Source organism: Polypterus senegalus, chromosome 8 (genome assembly GCF_016835505.1).
Source record: "Polypterus senegalus isolate Bchr_013 chromosome 8, ASM1683550v1, whole genome shotgun sequence".
Taxonomy (NCBI): Eukaryota; Metazoa; Chordata; class Cladistia; order Polypteriformes; family Polypteridae; genus Polypterus; species Polypterus senegalus.
In genome coordinates, this window is record NC_053161.1 from 160,056,434 (window position 1) to 160,084,192 (window position 27,759).

The 27,759-nt window shown below is 39.6% G+C and overlaps 1 protein-coding gene across 1 annotated transcript; it reads left to right on the top strand.

Annotated features, from left to right (window-relative positions):
- Positions 1–1,559: 1,559 nt before the first annotated feature.
- Positions 1,560–15,076, top strand: LOC120534437 (pentraxin fusion protein-like). Its single transcript, XM_039762010.1, has 3 exons — positions 1,560–1,649; positions 5,963–6,034; positions 14,104–15,076. The coding sequence occupies exon 3, from the start codon at positions 14,115–14,117 to the stop codon at positions 14,742–14,744; it is 630 nt and encodes a 209-aa protein (XP_039617944.1). The 5' UTR covers positions 1,560–1,649; positions 5,963–6,034; positions 14,104–14,114; the 3' UTR covers positions 14,745–15,076.
- The last annotated feature ends 12,683 nt before the right edge of the window (positions 15,077–27,759 follow it).

The following is a 27,759-nucleotide window of genomic DNA, read 5'->3' on the forward strand; positions in this document are numbered from 1 at the left end:
CTCAAAGGATGTAAATTAGTCTAAATTTTTAGAAGCAGTTTGCAGTTCATCATGTGGCATTATCCCGTGGGCACCTCCTTGACTTCTCAATGATTTATAAAGAAATGTTATAACCGATGGGCGGCACGGTGGCGTGGTGGTAGCGCTGCTGCCTCGCAGTTAGGAGACCGGGTTAAGCTACCGGGTCCTCCCTGCGTGGAGTTTGCATGTTCTCCCCGTGTCTGCGTGGTTTTCCTCCGGGCGCTCCTGTTTCCTCCCACTATCCAAAGTCATGCAGGTTAGGTGGATTGGCAATTCTAAATTGACCCTAGTGTATGCTTGGTGTGTGGGTGTGTTTGTTTGTGTCCTGCGGTAGGTTGGCACCCTGCCCAGGATTGGTTCCTGCCTTGTGCCCTGTGTTGGCTGGGATTGGCTCCAGCAGACCCCCGTGACCCTGTATTCAGATTCAGCAGGTTAGAAAATGGATGGATGGATGTTATAACCGTTTGGTGCCACTGCAGCTAAAGGAAACGTGTCAGATCGACTAAGACAGGTTTCAGTAAGAAGACACAAATCTGATCTTATATTTAATATATTATTTCCAAGAGGGTGAATGTTTAATAGACATCAATTTAAACTGAAAAGATTTTTTGATCTGGTATTTTTTCATACAAGTTGCCCAGTGGTGGTTCTTATTTAAACTCTTGTTCCAATTATGTTCTTTATCCTCTGATTATTAGTTGGTTTAGATTACATGTCCCACTGCAGAACAGCCCTGGATTCATCTGACCACTTTGGTACTCACTTCCTACCTAAATACAACCAGAAACTGTCTAGTGTACCCAAATAGTTAGTCATAGATCTCCTAACTCCTCAACAGCAATATATGGAGTGATACCAGACGGATAAAAGTGTGCTATGAACACTCAGTTGTCATATCCTATACCACACTATTAACGTGCAGGCTTATTATATCTTGACTGGAAGAATCCCAGTCCATCTTCTATAAGTTACTGTGGACGTGATGTTATATAGGGTAGTCCAGATCTAATTATGCAATTTTCATTACGCTATAACTTATTAAGTTTATTACATAGAAAATCACCCAAAACATCCCGGACCATCGAGAAGTGTGCGAACTGACGACATGAAGAATCGTCTCTGCACCGCACTACAATCGTCCCCACATAAATCAAAGTCATCCAGACGATCTGGACCTGCATAATTAGATCTGGACCACCCTGTATATAATCCTAAAAAATGGAAAATAAAGTCTAAATCTTTCCACAAGGATCTGTTCAGAATTTTTTGGTGTGAACTTATAAAGTAAACATGCAAGGCTATGTAATTTTAACATCTTTAAACTCAAAGTTCTTAATTTCCATTTGTTTCTTGTATTATAAATACTCAAAAGAACAATTTATTTTGTTGAGTTGCTTTTTTGCTTTTTTTCCTTGGCTCAGTCCTAGAAAATGCGTTTGCTGTTTGTCTGAGCTTTCCTGGCAGTGTAAATATTAGTCTGTTGATAAAGCAAATCAATAACCTGCGCGGGTCAACACTGGACTTCAGATGAAGGTTATTGGAAAAAAGAGCACAGCATAAATGAACAGAGTTTCAGAGGTCCTTGCACATTTTCTGTGGGAGGATTCTCGGCCAATTCTAACTCAGGGGTAAGTGGGCAACATTTATTTTACAAAGCAGCGTTTTAAACACAAACAGAATCAAATTATTGGTTTATTGTCATCACTGCAGTTCCAAAGCTTTTTAATGAAATTTAAAGGAAGGCAAGAACAAACGAAGAGGAGACCCATCAGTTTGTTGCATTAAGCAGATTGAGGAGGAGGAAGGAGTTATATAAGAAAAGCATATTCTTATTATTTTAATTAATTAATAATAATAATAATAATAATAAATAACACAAAAGCAAAATCTGAGTGCACTGGTCATGTTGGGTCTGTGGTTTTGTGAGTTTAGCATTTTGTAAAAATATAAGAAATACAATTAATTTCTTGGCTCATTGGAACCTTCTGTGAAGATGTCTGTTATAGATAGATAGATAGATAGATAGATAGATAGATAGATAGATAGATAGATAGATAGATAGATAGATAGATACTTTATTAATCCCAAGGGGAAATTCACATAATCCAGCAGCAGCATACTGATACAAAAAAACAATATAAAATTAAATAGTAATAAAAATGCATGTAAAAACAGACAATAACTTTGAATAATGTTAGCGTTTACTCCCCGGGTGGAATTGAAGAGTCGCATAGTGTGGGGGAGGAACGATCAGTTCATCACTGGAGTCACACAGACAGGAGAAGAGAATCCTGAAGAAACGGCTTGACGTGACCGCAGATACTGACAACAAACAACTGTGTAGCATTTGATTTAGTATGAAATGAATTGTTTATTTTATTTTTATAGCACTCTTTAAACAGCATGACATCACAATATATTTTAAAGAGTAAACCACAATTTCTTTCATAATAGTGTTATGCATTTTTTCCTAAAATGATCCACTATTTTATTGGTTTCCATCCATCCATCCATTTTCCAACCCACTGAATCCGAACACAGGGTCACGGGGGTCTGCTGGAGCCAGTCCCAGCCAACACAGGGCACAAGGCAGGAACCAATTCTGGACAGGGTGCCAACCCACCGCAGGACATACACTAGGGCCAATTCAGAATCACCAATCCAACTAACCTGCATGTCTTTGGACTGTGGGAGGAAACCCAAGCAGACACGGAGAGAACATGCAAACTCCAGGCAGGTAGGACCCTGAAGCGAACCCAGGTCTCCATATGGCGAGGCAGCAGCGCTACCACTGCGCCACCATGCTGCCCTTTATTGATTTCATAATTGTATTTAAAATTCTGACATTTGTCTTGATTTCAGTCAGTATGTCAGCAAAACCAGATATTTCAGAAAGGACATTTAGTTTAAAAATACCAAGGAGGTGCATAAGTGTCTAAGACGGCATGAGCACCTGAAGGAAAGGGGCTGCTTAGGCATGGACATCCTGCTTCTGGCAAAAATTGAAGAATTATTAAAGGGCTAAGGGTACTCCTCTGGCCAAAATGATAAGACCCTGAGAGAAACTGGATGGATACATTCAAGATCTGAAAACATCTTCATTTACATGCTGGTCACTCCACACATACTGAATATATGTCTGTATATACACATGCATATTGTCACATAGGTGCATAAATGAAATTAATATACGATACATTTCTAAGCACACTTTAATTCTTGAAGTTGTAGAAATAAATGCAGACTCTTTCAGCAGTAAGTCAAGTCAAGTTGTAGAGCAAGCACTGGTACAGTGTGTTGCCGCACCCACCACACAACAAAACAGCTCAGGATCCCAGTTATCAGCCCCCCAGGCAGCCACACAGTCCAATCCCACCCTCCGGAAATGACCCTCTATCTGCCGAAGCCAGGTGTTACGTGGGCAACCCCTTGGCCTGGTCCAGCCACTTAAGTCCCCAACAATAATGATCCTACGAGTTCCATCACCCCTCAGGGAATCGTGCCATAGTGCATAACTGACGCTTACTCCCAATGCAGGTAATGTGCCTCATTCAGGACTCCATGAGCAACTTCTCACTCAACACAAAGTCAAACCAGTGGTACTCAAAGATTCTCTGAAGAGACATACTGTAGTACTAAAGGAGTCCAGTCTTCATCTCAGGTCACTGGAGAGCGTCCATGTCTCACAACCATATAGCAAGACAGGAAGCACTAGAACTCTAAAGACTAGGACCTTCGTCCTTTTGCATAGATACCGGGAGTGCCACACACCCCTTTCCAGTGACCTCGTGACCCCCCATGCTCTCCCAATCCATCTACTGACTTCATAGGAAGAGTCACCAGAGACATGAATGTCACTGCCAAGGCAAATAAACCTCTTGATAGTGAAACAGAAAATTTTTGAAAAGCAGAACATTACACACCAAACATCAGTGTCATCTGCAGCACAGAAAAGATGATTCTGTGATACTGTGCATAATAAGCTTTTCCAATCATCTTCTAACCAAAGTCTGTGTTCTTTTGCCTATTTTAAACAATTCTTTTGTATTTTCCAGTTTCACACTTGGCTTTTTTTTTTTTACACTTTACGTCTATAGCCAGCACCCCAGAATCATCTTTTCACTGCTTCAGAGGGCTTGTACTTGGCGTGTATTTAAAAAAAGAGGTCAACAAGGCAGTTGTTTCTCAAACTGCAGATGCTGATGTCCTTATCCTCTTTTGCTGTTGTCCATCTGGGTCTTCCCCTTCTTTTCCTGTACTGGTCTGATCCAGTTTGCCCTCTTCTCTCAAGATAATAGCAGACACCTCTGTATGAAATCTTCATTTTCTTGGCAATCTGTCACATGGAATATCCTTCTTTCTGCAAAACACCAATAGACTGACATGTTTCCTGAAAAAGCTGTTTTGTTTTGACCATTTTTGAACTCAGAACTTAAGTTTAGAAATGCATAGAACCTTGCAACACAAGTGAACAAGATAAGACATTTCAGTGGTGCTAATGCACTTAGAAAGGTTTCTCTAATTACTATTTGGCATGTAAACATAAATAATTAAGGATAAGCGAACAGAGTTCACCTTTAGAACACTGAAGGAATTGCTGCTGGAAAGGATGCAGTATATGTGAATAAATAATAATAATAATAATAATAATAATAATAATAATAATAATAATAATAATAATAATAATAATAATCCACTCATCCATTAGCCAACCCACTATATCCTAACTACAGGGTCACGGGGTTTTTGCTGGAACCAATCCCAGTCACCACAGGGTGCAAGGCAGGAAACAAACCCTGGGCAGGGCGCCAGCCCACCGCAGGGCACACCCACACACCAAGCTCACACCAAGCACACACTAAGCACACACTAGGGCTAATTTAGAATCGCCAATCCACCTAGCCTGCATGTCTTTTGACTGTGGGAGGAAACCGGAGCACCCCTTAATTTTAAATAATAATAATAATGCAGCCATATGTGAATAATAAATTAAAAATCAGTTATTTCAAGCAATACTAACACTAGTGATGCCTTGGCTTTAAATCTGTTAAATTGTATTTAGATGAAAACAGGTATCAATTTCTATCAAAAACATGGAAAATTCTGAGTGACCTCACTCAAACTTTCAACTGGCAATGTATGTTCTTTACTACAATTTGTTTATTAGTGCAAAGTTGTATTTGACAGGTAAGTTATTGTTTTACTGTGTTTTAAATGTAATGTTACTGTTTCTCTTTAAAAAATGTGCTGAAAAATGAAATTTACCTACTCGGACAGTAAGCTTGAATAGAATAGAATAGAATAGAATAGAATAGAATAGAGGTGTACACCAGAAGTCATGACTTCTCAAAGTGGAACTGTCTCTTAACTTTGAGGATCTGGGGGATACAGGAATACGAAAATGTCATGTGGATAAAGTTCGGGCTTCAGAGGAACAAGACGCGTTCCCAAAGCTGAATCTCAGGAGGTACAGTCACCTGATATTCCAACACCCTCTACTCAAACTACGATCTCCGCAGCTAAAGAAGGCCAACAGCACACCTCTAATGAAATGTCTGAAGATGCTCCAGAAATCCATACAGACATCACGCCCATCAGCAGAGGGACGTAATTCATGTCACTCTGTTTTTGCCTGAGATCACCTGACATTGTAATGGAGCAGCTGCTTCATGCAGTTGTAATACTTAAAAGTGTGGCTAAGTATGCATTTTTAGGCCTCTCGACACAGTTCTGGATAACCTCCTTTTCTTAGTCATTTTTTGAGTGCTATTATAAAGCAAAGACCTCATATTGGATGTGGATACAGTAATAGTATCATAGGATACCCTGGACATAACAGTACACTAACATTTTAAGTCAAGCACATTGCCATTCTTTTTTTTTTGTTGTTGTTGTTGTTTGTTTTTTTACAGTTTATCTTACTTTTCCTTCCTTTCATCAGAAATCACAATGAAGTGGACTCTCTTTTCTTTCTGACTTCTTCTCTCCGCCTGCAATGTGTGCTGTGAAAAAGGTAAGCATATCAATACTAGTGACCTGTTGAAGCTTCTCATAGTTTGTGTTGATTTTTATCTCATTTGGGGTCAATGAAATATAAGACTGGACTTCAGCTGGGGGTACCCTAAATGTTTCCCTCATCTCCAAACACAATTTAACTCTTTCACTCAAACAAAATGTGCTGTGTCAATTGGCAAATCGAAAACAATACGCTGTGAGTGAATTGATCCCGGACTCTGCTATCCAGCTAACAGGCTACACTGTACAGTGCCATGATAGGACCAGTGACTCTGTTAAGAGCAGAGGAGGGGTCTGTGTTTGTACGTAAATAACAACTGGTGTACAAATACAATGACTGTAGACAGTCACTGCTCCCTGAACCTGGAGTATGTGACTGTTACATGCAGACCCATATATCTCCCTAGAGAGTTTACTGTGGTCTTGATTACTGCTGTTTACATAGCACCTGACGATAATGCAAACTTGGCTATCGAACGTTTACACCGCAGTATTAGCAGTCAGCTGATCAAGCACCCTGATGCTGTGTAAATCATTGCTGGAGACTTTAACCATGTGCATTTAAAACCTGCGCTCCCTAAATTCCATCAGCACGTCAAGTGTGCCACCAGAGGAGCTAACACATTGGATAAAGTCTTCACAAACATTAAACAGGGCTACAGGGCTACACCGCTACCTCACCTGGGCCACTCTGACCACATGTCACTGTTTTTAATCCTGGCATACATTCCACTCAGGAAAACTGACCCTAACAGTACAAGGACAGTTAAAACTTAGCCAGATGGAGCCTCTCAGCAGCTGCAGGACTGTTTCAGTAGGACCAACTAGGACATCTTTGAACACACAGACCTTGAAGTGTTTAGTGACAGCATTATATATTAAGAACTGCACAGACATTGTCACAGTAAAAGTATCCGGGTCTACCCCAATCAGAAGCCCTGGATGACCAGGAAAGTCCAGAGGTTACTGAAAGAAAGGAGCACTGCCTTCAGGTCTAGTGACAAGGCCCTCTACAGCACAGCCTGTGCCAGCCTAAAGAAGGGCATCCGAGAGGCCAAGTCAGTCTATAAAAGGAACATCGAAGGAACACCTGGACAGCAATAATGTCAGGCAAATGCGGATGGGTGTCCAACATATGACCAAGTACAGGACGAGTCCCAGAGCTGTGGAAGGGGATTTATGACTGAGGAACTGAACCATTACTTTACCCGGTTTGAATTGGATCCACCGGAGACAGCCAGACCCTATCCAGAAACCAAAAATAACCCCATCTTCACAGTGGGGGAGCACAAGGTGAGATGCACGCTGCGGGCTGTCAACCCACAGAAGACAGCTGGACCTGACGGCATCTCAGGACATGCACAGAAAAATCCAGATGCATAAATCTGTGTGTTCGCCAACTTCCACGTTCTTCTGCTACATAAATCCCGGTCAAAAGTAACGCTCGTGCACGCGCCTGCTGTCCCGCCCCAACTCCTCCCAGAATTACACCTCTTTGAATATGCAAATCAATATAAATAGCCTTTAAGCTCAGCCTTCTGTGAAAATACAATGGGGAAAGCAAAAGGGAAAATGGAAGAATTTCAGCGAATACTAAGTGGAGGCAAAGAAAAACGTACTATTTGTTGGTTTAAACAGTGGTATAATCAGTAAAAGGATGTTGATCGAGTGACATAGCATGTTGGAGAAACTTGAAAGCTCAAGTTCACAAAGTCACACAGTACCGGAAATAAAAAAGAAGTTGTCAGATGTCAAAGTCACCATGAAAAGGCGAGTTGTAGCCCACCTTCTGAGTGTCATATGAAAGCTTATTAGGGTACAGAGAAAAAAAAAGGCACACAGTGGGGGAAAAAGCACGAAATTTCAACTTCAATCTCGAAATTTCCACTTTAATCATGTGGTTTAGTTTGTCATTAAAGTAGAACATCATAAACTTCATCTTAAAATCATTTAATTTACTAGTTTCTCAAATCCCATCATAACTAAAGTTGCACGTTAAATGCTTTGTTTTGTATTTAATCTTCTATGTGTGTGAATCAGTATGTGCTTCCGGGTTTTCTCTTCCTCCGACTGGACACAGAATCTATTATATTTGTAATATTACAGCTCTTTGAATAATTAAAATACTGAGATGTATACTTGATATAATTTTCATGATGATAGGAGTTAAAGCATGTTATTAAACATGGGAACACGTGGCGCAGTGATTGTGCGTGACCTTTGATGAAATAATTTATTGCAGCAGAACTGTCTCTTTCAAACGTACTAATCACCAATTCCTGTCCTTCCTTTTCCTTCTCCAAATACCCAATCACTACACAATCAGCTCTGTAACAGACGTTAAGCCATCTGTAAGCTTAGAACGGCGATTCTTCAAAACTTTTAAGGAACATTGAAATATCTTCATAGTACTTGTTTAATTATTCTATCTTTCATGCCAGTCCCAGAGAAGCATACAGAACAATCCATCAACGGAGTGCCAGATCCTTGTTAGCGTAGCGACACCATGTCCTATTAACAATATAGATTATTTAAATGAAGTTAAAGTTTTATCTGTATAATATAATAAGCTTATTTTGCTGCATTTCATCTTAAAAACGATATCTTCATCATATGTAAATACGCGCTTTATAAAGTGGCTCAGGTTGTGCAATATTATAACTGTAGTACTTTTAATAATTGTAACAGACAGTTCTACAAGGAGCAGTTGATGGACTGATTGAGTGCGTTTAGAGCTCTTGGAATGAAACTCTTTTTGAACCGCAAGGTCAGTATAGGAAAGGTTTTGAAGTGTTTGCCATGTGAGCAGCAATTCAAATAGGAAGCATGGCTGAGGCAGCGTGTGCTTGATGCTGTATACCGATAATTCTGTTTCCGATCAGCCGCTCCGAGTGGTGCAGTGAGAGTAATATGGAAAAGATGATCTGCTGTGGCAACCTCTAACAGGAGCAGGTGAAAGAAGAAAAAGAAGGTGCAGTGAGAGTAACAACGCTAAAGCAGCTATGGTATTTGGCGATTCCGTGGACCATTATATTGTTACAGGTTAATTACAATCAGGTGTCTTGAACTAATAAGCAATATGCGGTTAATTTCAGTGTATTTATAAAGCCACGTTAGGGATGTAGATCTGATAAAGAAAGATAAACCACACAGGAACAGTAGCACTGCTTTGACGCTGGGTGCCGCCAGTCTGCAAAACCAAGCGGAGAACTTGTGTATGACAGGGTATGAGGTACCGTGGAAATGTGCGTGGCTTTACGCCAAGATTAGGTTTTATACATCACGATTTGAACGTGGAAACATTCTTATGCAACATTTCTGTGCAGATTGTTTAGTTTTGTAATTTTTTTTCTCTGTTCTCTTTATTGGCGGATGAAGTCAGTAGATGGATTGAGAGAGGATGGGGGGTCATGAGGTCGCTGGAAAGGGGTGTGTGGTGCTCCCGATATCTATGCAAAAGGACTAAGGTCCAAGTCTTTAGCGACCAGTGACCTGAGACAAAGACTGGACTCCTATGGTATTGTGTCTATCCGGAAAATTCTTGGGTACCATTGGTTTGACTTTGTGTCGAACGAGCAGTTGCTCATGGAGTCCCGATTAAGGCCCATTACCTGCATTGTGAGGCAGCGTCAGTTACAGCACTATGGCCATGTGGCGTGATTCCCCAAGGGTGATCCACCTCATAAGATCCGCATTGTTGGGGACCCGAATGGCTGTACCAGGCTGAGAGGATGCCCACTTAACACTTGGCTGCAGCAGATAGATGGTCATTTCCAGAGGGTGGGACTGGACTGAGTGTCTGTCTGGGGGGGTTGCCAACCAGAATCCCAAGCTGTTTTGTCGTGTGGTGGGTGCAGGAACATGCTGTACATGTGCATGATCCCCAACCTTACCTGACCTTTTATTGAGTGTCATTGCAATTATAACTGTGTTAATTTGCTTTAACTAGATTTATGTTTTTATTTAATCATCTTAAATAAAAATTTACAATTTTTTTCACTTTTACTGTTTTTCTTTGACTTGATTTTCTTCAATATGATCCATTCAGTTGTAAGTCTAGAAGCTCAGGAATGTGAGTTATGCCAATTCTCAAGTGGTAAGTGGCATCATAGGAGTCAGCCCCTTCATTTATCAAAATGATGTCAAAAAGGTCTTTCAACAAATTAAACTAAAATAAATAAAAACAGCATAACTTCAGAAATAGTGGTCTTAATGTTTTTGTATCAAGAAATTCTTTGAAAAGTTGATTAAAGCAGAGCTGCTAAACAAAACTTAGACCTATCCCATAGCATTGTCTGGGCAGGTACACAACATCACAGCTACTCTTCTTAATCTGCTGTATGAGCACGTGAACAACAACAACAACAACATTTATTTATATAGCACATTTTCATACAAAAAAAAATGTAGCTCAAAGTGCTTTACAAAATGAAGAATAGAAAAATAGAAGACACAATAAAAAATAAACATAAGTCAACATTAATTAACATAGAATAAGTAAGGTCCGATGGCCAGGGTGGACAGAAAAAAAAAAAACTCCAGAGGCTGGAGAAAAAAAAAAATCTGTAGGGTTTCCAGACCAAGAGACCGCCCAGTCCCCTCTGGGCAATCTACCTAACATAAATGAAACAGTCCTCTTTGTATTTAGGGTTCTCACGGAAGGACTTGATGATGATGGTCACGTAGGCTTCTGCTTTTAGTCCATCAATGTTGGAGCATCATGATGCTTTGAGTAGGTGGTGGTGGCGCAGGCCGCCACCACAAAGAAACCGGAAAAAGAAACAGAAGAGAGAGTTGGGGTCAGTACGGATTTTAGAGCCACTGTGAATAGTTATTATGATGAATTGAACATACAGAGTATCAGGATTAAGTTAAAGTGAAGTTATAAAAAGGCCATGTTAAAGTAATGTGTTTTCAGCAGTGTTTTAAAGTGCTCCACTGTATTTGCCTGGCGAATTCCTATTGGCAGGCTATTCCAGATTTTGGGTGTATAACAGCAGAAGGCCGCCTCACCACTTCTTTTAAGTTTTGTTCTTGGAATTCTAAGGAGACACTCATTTATTGGAATATAAGGTGTCAGACATTTCGATATATAAGATGAGGCGAGATTATTTAAGGCTTTATAAACCATAAGCAGTATTTTAAAGTCAATCCTGAATGACACAGGTAACCAGTGTAGTGACATCAAAACTGGAGTAATGTGTTCAGATTTTCTGTTCCTAGTTAGGATTCTAGCAGCTGCATTCTGCACTTGTTGCAAGTGATTTATGTCTTTTTTGGGTAGTCCTGAGAGGAGTGCGTTACAGTAATCTAGTCGACTGAAAACAAACGCGTGAACTAATTTCTCAGCATCTTTCAATGATATAAGAGGTCTAACTTTTGCTATGTTTCTTAAGTGAAAAAATGCTGTCCTAGTGGTCTGATGAATATGCGAATTCAGATTACAGTCAACAGTTACCCCTAAGTTTTGTACTTCCGTCTTAACTTTTAATCCTAATGCATCAAGTTTATTTCTGATAACCTCATTGAATCCATTATTGCCAATTACTAAAATTTCAGTTTTCGCTTTATTTAGTTTGAGAAAATTACTATTCATCCATTCAGAAATACCAGTCAGACATTGTGTTAGTGAATCGAAAGAGTCGGGGTCATCAGGTGCTCTTGATAAGTACAGCTGTGTGTCATCAGCATAGCTGTGGTAGCTCACGTTGTAACCTGAGATAATCTGACCTAACGGAAGCATGTAGATTGAGAAGAGCAGCGGACCCAGGATAGAGCCTTGTGGAACACCATATCGGATATCATGTGTCTTTGAGATTTGATTACCACAACTCACAAAGAATTTTTTCCCTGCCAGTGGATTCAAACCAATTTAAGACCCTGCCAGAGAGGCCCACCCATTGACTAAGGCGATTTCTAAGAATATTATGATCAATGGTGTCAAAAGCGGCACTCAGATCGAGGAGGATGAGAACAGATAAATGGCCTCAGTCTGCATTTACCCGCAAGTCATTTACTACTTTAACGAGTGCAGTTTGTGCTGTGATTTGTTCTAAAACCTGACTGAAATTTATCAAGAATAGCATGTTTATTGAGGTGGTCAGTTAACTGCATAATGACTGCCTTCTCTAGAATTTTACTTAAGAAGGGCAGGTTAGAGATGGGTCTAAAATTGTCAAAAGCAGAGGGGTCAAGATTATGTTTCTTGAGCAGGGGTTTAACTACAGCAGTCTTAAGACAGTCTGGGAAGACCCCCGTATATAATGACGAATTAACTATGTCAAGAATATTGTCAATTAGCACGCCTGATACTTCTTTGAAAAACCTTGTTGGTGAAGCATCAAACACCCACATAAAACTGCTGTTTAGTTATTTGTTCTTAGCTTTAAATATGACGCGGCCTTACCTTTTCATTCAGAAAAAGATTGATAAACATTATTTGGACTCTAACTTGGCAGTCTGGTGTATGGGAATGGAGGGAGGGTGCTTTAACTTTTTCAATGGACAAATTTGAAGTAAATGACAAAAATATGAAAGACTTGCTAAGATGAATAAGAGTGCATTCTGGGAAAGCTAAAAGGCTAAGCTGGACCTTAGAATGTTTCATATAGTCAGTCTGTTTGTAGCTTAGTATAGCTTTGATTCCAACGGGGAAAAATACCCTTGAGCATGTGTGATAAAGTCTTAGTAACATTGTTGTGTTTCGAGAATATACCTGTTCTTCTAGATGAAGAAAGCCAAGAGCTTACTTTGGGTGAGAAGGGGGGGGAGAGAGTTCTGTCTTTTATTAGAATTTTTTCAAAAGAGTATCCATCTAGTTTACAGCTTAGTTTTCATTCAATTGGTGCTTTGATGTAAAATGGAATGTTTGGTTCTATTGCTGCAAAAGGAAGAGCTTGTCTAGATGTAGTGTCCTTCAGTAATCAGCAAAACATTTAGAACATTTTTGCCCAGTGGGGGCTGGGTGGTCTCATGGCCTCAGAACCCCTGCAGATTTTGTTTATTTCTCCAGTCCATTGGTTTTTTTTTGTTTTTTTTTTCTGGCCATCGGACCTTTATTCTTTGTTAATTAGTATTGCCTAATTTTCTTTTTATATTTTTTCTTTTTTCTTTCTTCATCTTGTAAAGCACTTTGAGCTCCATCATTTGTATGAAAACAAGCTATATAAATAAATGTTGTTGTTGTTGTTGCTGTTTAGAAATTGCCATGTCATTTTCCAATCTGCTTAATCCAGACCAGGATTGCTGGGTGCATTGAGCCTATCTCAGCTAACATGAAGAGCAAGGCAGGAACAAACACTGGACAGTGTGGCAGTGCATTGGGATTAATAAAGTATCTATCTATCTATCTATCTATCTATCTATCTATCTATCTATCTATCTATCTATCTATCTATCTATCACAAGGTGAACACACACACTGCAGCCAATTTAGCATCACCAATTCACCTAACCATCATGTCTTTGCACAGTTACAGGAAACTGGAGTAGCCAAAGGAAACCCATGCAGAGATGCAAACGCCACACAACCCTGGTGTCCTTACTGGAAGACAGTAGCACTACCACTGTCCCACCATGTCTGCCTTTATTTTTAGAAATGTTTAATCTCTGTATATATATCAAATCCAACGTCTGTCTGTCTGTCTGTCCGCTTTTCACGAGAGAACAACTTAATGGATTTAGGTTTTTTTTTTTTTCTGAAATTTGCTTGAACATTCCAGTTGATTTTGCGACTTCTCTCATCACGCTAAATATCATAGTTCACTTGCATGAGTGATATATTCGCGCTAATCCCACACAGAGGCTGCCTGCCTAGGGGAAGGGGATGTGTGATGTCAGGAGTGGGGAGCCGGGCAGGGCCCTCCTCACTCACACACCAGCCTCCATTTGAGTCGGTATACAATACCCCTGGCCGTGTTTTGTAGCCTGCCTTGCCTCCTCTTAGCTAGCGATACCTGTTTGTTTATTGATTTTTAAAGTTTGTCTTGTTTCACGAATACACTGGCGGAGCCGCAGGAGATAGCTAGTTTAATATAAAAGTAACATTCTTTTTTTATTATTTCACAGGTCTTAAAAAGATGTCATTGATTTTTCCTGAGGAAACTGACAACAGTTATGTGATACTCCGTCCAGCTAAGCCCATGAGCTTCACAGCCTTCACACTCTGCATGAGCCTCACATCGGAGTTTAATTTATTGCGGGAAACTATCCTATTTTCTTATTATAAGTCAGGAGATGCACTAAATCTGTGGGTTGAATATGGAATTTTTAATGTTTACTTGCTTCACTCAGATCCTGTAAGTTTCAAACTTCCTCATCTCAACACATTCTGGACAAATCTGTGTGTAACATGGGAGTCGTCATCTGGACTGATTGCTGTTTGGGTTGATGGTAAAAGTAGTGGCAGGAAAGTTTATAGACAAGGACACAAGGTTCGGGATGGGGGAATTGTAATTCTGGGACAAGATCAGGATAACCTGGGGAATGGGTTTGACAAAAAGCAAAGCTTTACTGGGGAAATAACCAGCGTTTATCTGTGGGACTACGTGCTATCGTCTGATGAACTATGTCTTGTCAGTCAAGGACATACTGAGCCTAAAGGGAATGTAATTGATTGGAATACAGTGGGTTATGAAGCTAGAGGAAATGTTTTAATAAAACCTGTTAACAACTATAAATTGTCAGTTAGTTCTTCTAAAATGTGGTGAATAAATGTTGGTAATCTATTCTTATTTGTGTAAGGTGTTCCTAATTAAACTAGAAAGACCTGAAGCTGTACCAGACTATCGAAACATGACGTTGTTATACGTGGAGTTCAGTAGCAGAATCTCAATCTGAGTGTCTCCACGCATCCCAGTCAAATTAAATATATGACATATATAAAGTACAAGAAGTCTAAAGATGGAATTGTGCACTTCCGTGACTCCTTCTTTTGCTACTATTCTGTCCATTTTAATTACTTTTTATATGGATTGTTCTATTCTATTAAAATTTAGGTGTGCTGTATATGTTCACAAATATAAATGTTATAAAAAAAATAAATAAATACCTAATTAATATAAAAAAGTATATTATGTGCATTAAATTTATATCCTCTGTGACAGGAATGACAGGGTACCAGAAGAAAATCTGGGCCGCCAACCAGGTCTTCCCATTTAAGATTTTGACAAAACAAAAAGGTTCACTCTTTGGCATCTTTGCCCTTGGGCTACAAAACAAAATATTAGACAATTAGCCAGTAGTCAGGGGCAGGGGCCGTCTAGATGGTCGGTCTTACCAAAAATGACTCCTTCTTCTGGGCTTTTATGGATGGAGAATTGGAAAGAGCAGAGTCAAATGTCCTTACTGGGTGGTTTCTCCACACTGCAGGCAAAGAAGGAGATGGCAATGTGAGTGATAGCACGCCCCTCTCATCCTGGCAGGTATTACATACAGTACATGCCAAAGGTTTGGACACACCTCCTCATTCAATGTGTTTTCTTTATTTTCATGACCATTTACAGCGCTCTATCACTCTCCTTCTTGGTCAAATAGCCCTTACACAGCCTGGAGGTGTGTTTCGGTCATTGTCCTGTTGAAAAATAAATGACCGTCCAACTAACCTGACTTCTGCACAACACAACTGCTGGTCCCAACCCCATTCATAAAGCAAGAGATTCCACTAAATAACCCTGATAAAGCACACCTGTGAAGTGAAAACCATTTCAGGTGACTACCTGTTGAAGTTCATCGAGAGAATGCCAAGAGTGTGCAAAGCAGTAATCAGAGCAAAGGGTGGCTATTTTGAAGAAACTAGAATATAAAACATGTTTTCAGTTATTTCACCTTTTTTGGTTAAGTCCATAACTCCACATGTGTTCATTCATAGTTTTGATGCCTTCAGGGAGAATCTACCAATGTAAATGGTCATGAAAATAAAGAAAACACATTGAATGAGAAGGTGTGTTCAAACTTTTGGCCTGTACTGTACCTTGACAGAGCCTGAAAGGAGCTCCTCTGGTGCACACGCATGACAGCTCTTATAGTTTATCCACCGAGCACTTTAGTTGATTTCTAAAACCTCTAAGAAGTAAAGACATGAGATAATTTTAACATTTCAACAGATAAAGGTAAGGTCAGCTAGCAAGGTAAGATGGCAAAGCAAAAGTCTACTCAGAAAGAAAATTCAGTAAGGACAGAATTATGGATTCAGAGGAAACTGGGATGAAGGGAGGTCAAGAGTCATCAGACAGAGGCTATCTAGCCAACCATTCTGCAGTTTAGTGCCCCTTATCTACATTGAATATGACAAAAGTCATGGATCTTCTCACATTCCATTCATGGGCGAGAAAGAGTAACTTCACCAAAACAGAGGTGACACCAAGTGACATCACAGGACATTGAGAAAGAAAGTAAGAATGAGAAAGATTCGGTAAGTGGAGGGTTACATTCTGATGAAAGGCTTGAAGCTTTTGAAGGATGGGCCATTAAATGAAGTCAAACGAAACAAGCTAAAGTGAAATTACTCAATGAAGTAATCACTGGAAAATTACCAAAATCAAAACAAAACATTGTTAATTCTATGAGATTTCTTATGTAGAGTAATGGAAACAGACGTTTCAAGGTAAGGAAGGTAAAGGTTTTGAGGTAAGGTAGGGTGACCACAAGAAGGCGCCAATGAACCCCAAACCACAGACACAATAATACCTAACACGATTCAGGTTCTATAAAAAGGTTTTTATTTGTCTCCAGCACCATCTTTATGCAATCACCAGCTACAATGCACAAATACAAAATCTTTCCTTCCACTTCCCGTAGAGTGTTTTCCACTGCCTCCCAACTCTGACTCAATTAAGTGAGGATGAAGGCTCTCTTTTAAATCCGACCCAGAAACTCCTTCCGGTGTCATACCCAGCATTTCCATGTTGTGTGGAAGCCAGTGCAGTCCTCCACTGGCAGCACCTTCTGGTGGTACCTAAAGACCAGGGCTGTCTTAACGTATGGCCACAATGGGCAGTTGCCCAGGGGCCCCACAAGCATTGGGGCACCATGCTAATCTATGGATTTTATGTCTTGCTGTCAATAAATAAATACTATACTAAACTATAAATATTTATTTAGTATAATGGTCACCTCTGCAGCCTCACATGCATGTATGTGTACGGATCTCACGCACTACATAACGTAAAAGCGTATATGTTATCGCCACTTCGACTCAATTCTCTGCAAAGAAATTTCGCAAATGTTTGTGTTGATTAATAATAAATAATTCATAGTAATTTCGTACTGTGCCATCTCCTTCTGTATGGTTTACCAATTAAGTATCATTTATATGTTAACATTTTTGTGTTTTTCAGGGCTCATGTTATATTGTTCAAACATTTGTGTTGATTAATTGTTGGTGTTTAATGTTTAAACACTGATTTTGCTGGAAGTACCAATACCATAAATATGTGTTTAATTTTATCAACCGTTTACATTTTTATTTCTGTTAGTGGTTGTTTAGGTAGGGGCCCCAGTGGGGGGCCTATAATGCTGTTAAGACAGTCCTGCCAAAGACCCCTACAAGGCTGTGTTTCCAGACTCCAACTCCCATGCCACCCTGTGGGTGTCCTAATCAGGTTCAGCCCTGAATGACACTGTCACCTCTCATGTGAGGGAATGAACTGCTCCTGGTATGACCAATTGGCCAGTCTATCCATTATGGCCTCCTATCCCTATGGGACCTACAGTAGTTATACACACTAAGATTCTTACAATTTCTATCTATCGACAATTAATATTTTCTAATTTTCAGTTAGGTTTTGGTGTTTTGGTTAGCACTGATTTAAAAGCTTTTGACCCTGATTGATTCTGGCAATCAGTTCTTCTCTCAGTCCTCTCATTAAAGTTCCTTCTGAACAACCATCAAATTACTCTTGGCAAAAAAACAGGATTAAACACAAATACCAATGCAAAGTGCATGGGGCTCAGCAGTCCATTTTAACAGCATGCCTGTGAAATTAGCAGTAATAGCCCAACTAGTGTGAGAGAATAATTAAGTGGTAACATAGCATTTGTCTTAAGAAATAGAATAAAGAGTCAATAAATGTCAGAAACAACAACATTTATTTATATGGCTCATTTTCATGCAAATGATGTAACTCAAAGTGCTTTACAAGATGAAGAAAAAAAAGAAAAATATAAAAATAAAATTAGGCAATACTAAGTTACAAACAATAAAGTGACGTCTGATGGCCAAGAGGACAGAAACAACAACCGAAAAAAAAAATATTCTAGAGGGTTGGAGAAAACAAAAAACAAAATCTGCAGGGGGTCTGAGGTCACGAGACCACCCAGCCATGACTGGGCATTCTATCTAACATAAATGATCTAAATTAGTCCTCAGACTTCACATGGAAGAATTAGATGATGACGGTCATGTGGACCACTGGCCTTCAATCCATCAATGTAAGGACTGCATGGGGTCTTGATCAGGTGGTGGTGGTACAGATCAAGCCTGTTCAAGCACATCAGGAAGCCAAGTAAAGGTGAAAGTGATAAACCAAGACAAGGATGTAGCAGGAGGTCATACGCAAAATGCACTAGGAGATGAGTAAGAGATCAGCAGATGTCCTGTAAACAACAAAAGGGGGCAGTTGTCACATATGAAGAAATTTCAAGAGTAATAGCTGAAATCTAAGAGATATGAAAAGTCATTTGGATGTGTAAGCCATCTGACCAAACAGAGTAAATGTCAGGTGATGTGTATGCATTAATCAGCACTGTTATTATGCAAATTCAGTTGTTTACAAAAAAGACCTCCTCCATTATTTTTTTGATACAATACAATTTATTTTTTTATAGCCCAAAGAAAAAGAGCCGCAATGGGCTTTAACAGGCCCTGCCTTTTGACAGCCCCCCAAGCCTTGACTCACCAAAAAAAACCCTAGTAGGGAAATAAATGGAAGAAACCTTGGGAAAGGCAGTTCAAAGAGAGACCCCTTTCCAGGTATGTGGGTGTGCAGTGGGTGTCAAAAACAAGGGGTAAATACAATACAATACACAGAACAAAACACAAGTAATACTCAATACAGTATAATAGTAAAATAAAAATATTACAAGTACAAAGCAGAATTCAACAGTAGATGATATCCCATAATATTATTTGGATTTGTTTAGAGTCCTGAAGACCTTGGCCATCATGCTGTCTCCCACTATTAGCCATTGCACAGCTGAATAAGTGCTGGGTCAGCCAATCCGATGAAAGGACCCCTCTACCAGACAATCCCTGCGATCCTCCATCAGAGATGGCAGGCAAAACAGCTTGGCAGGTGGGCCGTGGCACCAAGTGCCATATTTGAGTACTTGAGAAGAGGAACAGAATAGGTGAGGGTTAGTAACAAATTATAACTCTCATGTTACTTATGTTTTAGTGCTAATGACTAACAATAGAGATGCAGTCTGTACAGTTAATCAGCAGCTCTAGTCAGGATATGCTAAACTGAAGTAGTGAGTCTTCTGCTGGGATTTGAAAGCTGAGACTGAAGGGACATCTCTTATAGTAACAGGCAGACCATTCCACATTTTGTTAATTTTCTAACAGACTAATCTGATGAATACTCCCTCTTCGGCATTTGCTGAAGGGATAATTAAAGAACCAATGAACAAGTTTCCTCTTACTTGGTTTCTGCCTCATACACACATACATACATACATACACACACATATATACACACAAATACATATATATATATATATATATATATATATATACATACATACACACACACATATATAAACATATATATACATATACATACATATCTACATATATACACACACAGCTATTTCGTATCAGTGCAATACGCTGCTTGTTAAAACGGATAACTCCCGCTCTTACGTGCAAGTCTGCGTGGATATTATGAACTATCGTATTTGTTCAAGTTCTATTTAAATTTTAAATAGAAGGAATTTTTATTTAGTCGACAGAAATATCTTTGGTAGGAATGGTAAAAACAGACAGGAATATTATTCTGAATAAATCAACTCAAACCTTAAACAACTTATAATATTTTGCTCTCCATAAAAATATATCCTGTCTAAATTATACAAGTTAGAAATAAAGTAAACGTTAAAAGAACAAACATTCAAATTTCTTTACTCTTATGTAATTTTATATAAAAATAAACTTAGATTTTAAATATCCCAAAAGATTTTGCTCTCCATAAAAATATATCCTGTCAAAATTATACAAATTCAAATATGAACATGCTGCATAACAAAACCTGGAAATATAAATAAAATGTGTTCCTTTCAGCAATAACAAATCAAATCATTCAGTTGTCTTTGCTCATATGTCATTTTAGAGCTGGACGCCTGGCATCTTTTTGGCCACAAGTTCGTTTCTGTTTGGTGTGAGGTTCTGTGTTGTGGAGATTCTCAGGATGGATTGCAGGTGCTCATCAGTGAGGCGACTCCTGTGTGCTGTTTTGTTAGTCTTTATCACTGAGAAGAGCTTCTCACACAGATATGTGCTACCAAACATGCACAAGGTTCGAGCCGCATGTAGACGGACTTTTTGTTCTTCAAAGTCACCAAAGCGTGCAAACTCAGTGCGCTCAGTTTATCAGCAAAGTGCGATTTGGGAACACCGTAGTGACGACTTGGTTTAACATTACTTGGCAACAGGGAAAGTGGGGCAAGGTGAACTGGTGCATTTGTGTCTCCCATAAAAGCAGCTTCACTTGAAATCACTTTGTGATTGTGCACGGGTAAAAAGTCCGCTGAAGTGTCAGATTCTTATTTAATTATCTGCTTTCTGTATCTTCTGCATTGCATTCAGGTTACCCTGATGTTTTGTCTCATAGTGCCGTCTTAGATTAAATTCTGTAATTACAGCCACATTAGCTCCACAAATGAGACACACGGGTTCAGTAAACATATACTCAGCCTCCCATCGGTTTTAAAGGCTCTATTTTCAGAATCAACTTTTCTCTTCAGCATCGTGTGAGCTAGCTTCGCAATAACTTGCAGCATCATAAGCTAGACTTGATTAACGGTAAGTGTTCGCAAGGCAGCTGAAGCGCTGCATTATGGGATCTGTAGTTTATTGTGTTACCAGCGCTTCATATACCGGGCTTTAATAACAATAATACAGTATATAAAATGATCTCGCGGGCGGATATAATTACACGCCGGGCCGGATGTGGCCCGCTACCCTTGAGTTTGACACATATGGACTAAATAGAACTTGAAAAGATATATTTTTTCAAATGTGATCGCAATTCAGATAGAGTTGACGCAAGACTACAGCCTGCATGCCTCAATAAGTCATCCTCCCTCGCTCTTACTTTTTACCGCTCATCTAATGAATACACTGAGTATGGCTTTACCAAAACAATCATTGATGGCGAATAAAGTATCCATTATTCGAGTATGTAGATCGGGATATATATATACATATATATATACCCGCGTATCGCAGCGGAGAAGTAGTGTGTTAAAAAAGCTAGAAAAGAAAAGGGAACATTTTAAAAATAACGTAACATGACTGTCAATATACAGTATTTGTTTTGTGAGTGTTACTGAGTGTTGCTGTCATCAAGGATTTGATTATCATTATTTCTTTCAATCAGGTTCGTATTTGTAGGATGTGTTGTGTTCAAGTTACATTCCGTGTTTGTCAATCGTTGTAAAGATGACAGGTTTCATTCATCGATTCGTTTCTTACTGCATCAATAAACAGCTCGTCTTCTTCTTTATCTGAGACCTGACACACTGCATGCACGGTTTTTTACACTGTCTTCCTTTAGCGGGACATTGACTTTTTCCAACGTGTGCTTTGTTTCCGCAGTAGTTGGATTTATGAATATGCTTATATGTATCAGACGCTTCATATTTTTTGCTGCCTTTTCAATTGTGTAATTCGGTTTTTGTTCAGCGCTCTTTGGAACTGTTGCTTTTATCTGTGCACTGCGCCAGTTCACGTGAGCCACTCGGTGTACATGCATCGAAGGTTCCCAGCTGTGCTGGTGCCATCTCGTGCTATGTCCATGGCTGTATTTAATGTTACCTTAGTCCTGGCACTTAAAACTTTCTCTCGCAGTTTCGCTGAGTTTGTGCCAAACACCACCCTGACCATCTCATCTTCCTCTCCATAAACACAGTCCTTCACCCGTGAATATTTAGTGGAGTTTGCTATTGGATTGCCGCTGACGGACGGCCTTATATGGGCAGGCACTAAATTACAAACGCCAGCGCAGCCTGTCTATGAACTTAATTTAAAGTGTAGGTTTACATCGTGCTTTGTTTCAAGTAGCAGAACTCATGAATATGGTTGTATATGTCACTCGCCGCTTCTTATTGTTTCGCTGCCTTCTCAATTATATAATGCATGTTTTCTTCAGCGCTTTTTGAGGTCTTCCTGGTTTTCTATGTACTGCGTGATTACGTGGGAGGCGTGATGATGTCACACGAAACTCCGCCCCCACGGCGTTCAAGCTCATCTCCATTACAGTAAATGGAGAAAAACAGCTTCCAGTTATGACCATTACGCGTAGAATTTCGATATAAAACCTGCCCAACTTTTGTAAGGAAGCTGTAAGGAATGAACCTGCCAAATTTCAGCCTTCCACCCACACGGGAAGTTGGAGAATTAGTGATGAGTGAGTGAGTGAGTGAGTGAGTGAGGGCTTTGCCTTTTATTAGTATAGATATATATATGTATATATATATACATATATATGTACATATACCATATATTTACATAATTACAAACATATACACACACATGTACACACACACACATACATATATATATATACACTAGCAAAATACCCGCGCTTCGCAGCGGAGAAGTATTGTGTTAAAGAAGTAATGAAAAAGAAAAGGAAACATTTTAATAATAACCTAAGATGATTGACATTGTCATTGTCATGAATGTTGCTGTCATATATATATATATATATATATATATCATATATATATATATATACATATATACACACACACACACAAACATATATATACATATACACACACATATACAGTATATACATATATATGCATAAACATACGAGGTGTGGCAGAAAAGTAATGAGACTGGCAACACTGCAAGCGATCTGGCAACGCTGCGCTGTTGTCCTTGATGGAGCACGTGTATCAGTACCCTCCCATAGCTCAGTGCGAGTTTCAACTCCTTCCGTTAACTACGTGATTTTTGTGACTGCTATTAGCGAAGTTGTGTTTTTGGTTGTGCGACATGCAAATTAGAACAGCGGAATTTAGAGCAACGTTGTGCCATTAAATTTTGTATTAAGCTTGGAGAATCGGCAAGTGTGACGTTTGAAAGTTAAAACAGGCCTATGGGGAACATTCTTTATCCCGAGCTCAAGTTTTTTGCTGGCACAAATCATTTTTGGAAGGCAGAAAACACGTTGAAGATGAACACCGTTCAGGGAGGCCTTCAACTTCGAAAACCAATGAAAACATCGAACGTGTGAACACTCTTGTGAGATCAGACCATCGTTTAACATTAAGAATGTTGAGTGAACAATTAAATTTGAACAGATTTACCGTTCATCAAATTTTGACTGAACATTTGCACATGCGAAAGGTCTGTGGCAAAATGGTGCCGAAAAACCTCACAATTGAGCAGAAGGACAATCGAAAAAACAAGTGTCTTGATCTTCTTGACAGAATCGCTAATGAGCAAGATTTCTTTAGTCGTGTCATCACAGGTGATGAATCATGGATTTTTGAATACGATCCTGAGACCAAGAGGCAAAGTCAGGAGTGGCACACTACAAACTCTCCTCGACCAAAGAAAGCTCGAATGAGCAAATCGAAGATCAAATCAATGCTGATTTGTTTTTTTGACAAAAGGGGAATCGTCCACAAAGAATTTCTTCCTCCAGGACACACTGTCAACCAAGTTTTTTATAAAGACGTCCTTGAAAGGCTCAGAAAAAGGGTCATTCGAGTGAGACCAGACATTGCAGACAAATGGATGCTCCATCATGACAACGCCTCATGTCATACTGCCCTCTCCATAACAGAATTTTTGACCTCAAAAGGCATTCCTGTGGTTCTCCAGCCCCCTTATTCACCTGACCTCAGTCCGTGTGACTTTTTCCTTTTTCCTAAACTGAAAAATGCCCTCAAAGGACGTCATTTCGGGACTTTATAAAACATCCAAAAGAGTGTAATGGACATGCTGAAGACCATACCGGTTGAAGACTTCCAGCACTGCTACCAACAGTGGGAACAACGTCTCCATCGGTGTGTAGCTGCCCAAGGGAACTACTTTGAAGGGGATAACATTGATGTTTGAAAAAAATAAAAACTTAAAAAATCAGTCTCATTACTTTTCTGCCACACATATATACACACATATATATACATATCCAAACTATATATATATATATATATATATATATCCTCCTGGATATCTATACTGATATAGACTGGGTAATGTGTTAGGAATGAAAGGATGCCACATCGTTTGATGGAAATGAAAATGATCAACCTACAGAGCCCTGAATTCAAAGACCCCCCAAAAATCAGAGTGAAAAAATTATGTGGCAGGCTAGTCCATTTTGCAAAAATTTAATTGCAGCAACTCCAAATTGTACGCAGCACTTTGTATGGCCCTGTGTTCTTGTATACATGCCTGACAACATCGGTGCATGCTTCTAATGAGATGACAGATGGTGTTGTGGGGGATCTCCTCCCAGATCTGGACCAGGGCATCACTGAGCTCCTGGACAGTCTGAGGAGCAACCTGGTGGCATTGGCTGGACCAAAACATAATGTCCCAGAGGTGTTCTATTGGATTTAGGTCAGGAAAGTGTGGTGGCCAGTCAATGGTATCAATTCCTTCATCCTCCAGGAACTGCCTGCATACTCTCACCACATGAGGCCAGGAATTGTCGTGCACCAGGAGCCACTGTACCAGCATAGGGTCTGACAATGGGTCCAAGGATATCATCCTGATACCTAATGGCAGCCAAGGTGCCTTTGTCAAGCCTGTATCGGTCTGTGTGACCCTCCATGGATATGCCTCCCCAGACAATCATTAACCCACCACCAAACTGCTCATGCTGAATGATGTTACAGGCAGCATAATGTTCTCCATGGCTTCTCCAGACCCTTTCACTTCTGTCACGTGCTCAGGGTGAACCTGCTCTCATCTGTAAAGCACAGGGCACCAGTGGTGCATCTGCCAATTCTGGTATTCTATGGCGAATGCCAATCGAGCTGCATGCTGCTGGGCAGTGAGCTCAGGGCCCATTAGAGGACATGGGGCCCTTGGGTCACCCTCATGAAGTCTTTCTGGTTGTTTGGTCAGAGACATTCACACCAGTGGCCTGCTGGAGGTCATTTTGTAGGGCTCTGGCAGTGCTCATCCTGTTCCTCCTTGCCCAAAGGAGCAGATACTGGTCCTGCTGATGGGTTATGGACCTTCTATGGCCCTCTCCAGCTCTCCTAGAGTAACTGCTTGTCTCCTAGAATCTCCTCCATGCCCTTGAGACTGTGCAGGGAGACACAGCAAACCTTCTGGCAATGACACGTATTGATGTGCCATCCTGGAGAAGTTGGACTACCTGAGGGAAAATGTCAGTGGCCTCCACCTGTTAAACCATTCCTGTTTTGGGGGGTCATCTCATTAACACCAATGTAGCTGAAACTGATTAACAACCCCCGCTGCTACTTAACTGACCAGAATAATATCCCATAAGTTTCATTGACTTTATGCTATACTCTGATTAAAAAGTGTTCCTTTAATTCTTTTGAGCAGTATATATATATATATATATATATATATATATATATATATATATATATATATATATATATATATATATATATATATATATATATATATTAGTGGTGAGACCTGATTAAAAAAATTAATCTAATTAATTAGAGGCTTTGTAATTAATCAATCATGATTCATCGCATGTAATCGCAAATGTTTTTTTTTAATTTAAAAGGGTTTTAGTGGGCGACAGAATCAAATAATAGACAGGGACATGAATATTGTAAACTCAAGCTCTTTTCATTTCTGAAAAAAAAATGCATTTAAACTGCATTTAAATTCAAATCAGAATCATCATCCGTGGTTAAAATTGGGCAGACTTAAAAATAAAGTGGTATTCTAAGTACTTTAAGTACATGTTCAGAATGGTACTGTCTTTAAATAATAATAAGAAAAGTTTCAACATAAAGTGCAGTTTTTCATCTTAAAAAAATAAGGCAGAAACATAAAAGGTAATTTGATCAGCTTCACCTTTAACTCTGAGTAACCTTTGCCAAAATTATTTTGTACATTAGGCTAAAACAGTGTGATCATTGAACATTTTGTAATTAGATGTAAGTAAAATTACTAACGGTCACGGAAGTCCAATGATCCCCAATAAGAGCCAAAAAGTCTGGTTTCTGTAATGCATCTAATTTTGCTTGCTTTTCAGTGTCATAAAGCTGTTGAATTTTACTTGAAATAGTCTCTCGGCACGGCAGTTGAAAAGTTGGATCGCCTGACGCTAACTGTAGCACATTTTCTAACCCCCTAGCTTCCACCACTAGTAGTGGTCTACAGTCCAAAGCAATCCATTTTGTATGTTTGACCGATGTTGACTTACTAATTTTGGTCCTGAAGCCAGTCATTTCATCAGTTTTGGGCTGCCGACACCTTTTGTTGGTACTCGAACTCGTACTGCTAGTGCTAACAGCATACACAGTTTCTGTGTTCGCTGTAACATGTTTTGCATTTAGATGGTACCGTAAGGTTGAAGTGCCTCGGTGTTAAACAAACTCCTTTTTGCACAGTTTGCACAAAACCACGCTTTTATCAAGGCTTCCATCGGGTAGTCTTTTGAAATAAAATTTTCCTCCAATCAGTCCAACGCGCTTTCTTCCGACTCTTATATTTTTGTAGCTCTGATGTTTGCATCAATGTAATCTGTGTACCAGGAAATCATGCATTGAGAGAAGTTCTCCTTTGCTTGGAATGCAAAGTGTGATTAAATGCATTATTTTTTAACGCGTTATGGAGCACATGCATCGAAGCTTCTCAGCTGTGCTAAGAAAAGAAAAGATTTTAAAAATAATGTAACATGATTGTCAATGTAACCTTTTGTAAGTAGTGCCTAGAGGATTCAGAGTGTGGAGAAACTCTAGAGACAGCGTGTGTATTAACTTGTGGATTTTTCTGTGAGTATATGGTGGCAGCATGACAAAGTTGCTTCCGCAAGACCGCGTTAGCTGCGGAGCTCAGCTCAGAGCGAAATGAGGTGAATGGGAGGGGAGAGGATGACGTCACTTTCCCACCCGCCCCACCCGCCTCAACTGTCAAACATGACTCACATTCTGCACTGTCAGATGAAGATCTGAGCTGTCAAAAGAAAGTGGCAATGAGAGTGCTATGAGCAGTGCAACACGTACTGCAAACATCTTGACTTAGCAATGCATGTACTTTGTTGCCTTGAACTGTGTCGTGCACTTCAAAATGATCACATAGAGTGTTTATACATTTGTTAGTTGTATGTTTTCAACAGTTTGGGAAGCAAAAAAGAATGTTGACATTTTTGATAAAAAGCCAATGCAGAAATGTTCAGATTGATAGATTCTGGTGCTGATCTCTGTCAACGTCACATTGTGATAGTCTGGTACAGGACTTTGCTTAGGAAAACTACACACAGGTTGGTGTGATTGACTGAAATTCATTCACAACATCTCAGAAGAACTAAATTACCAACCGGA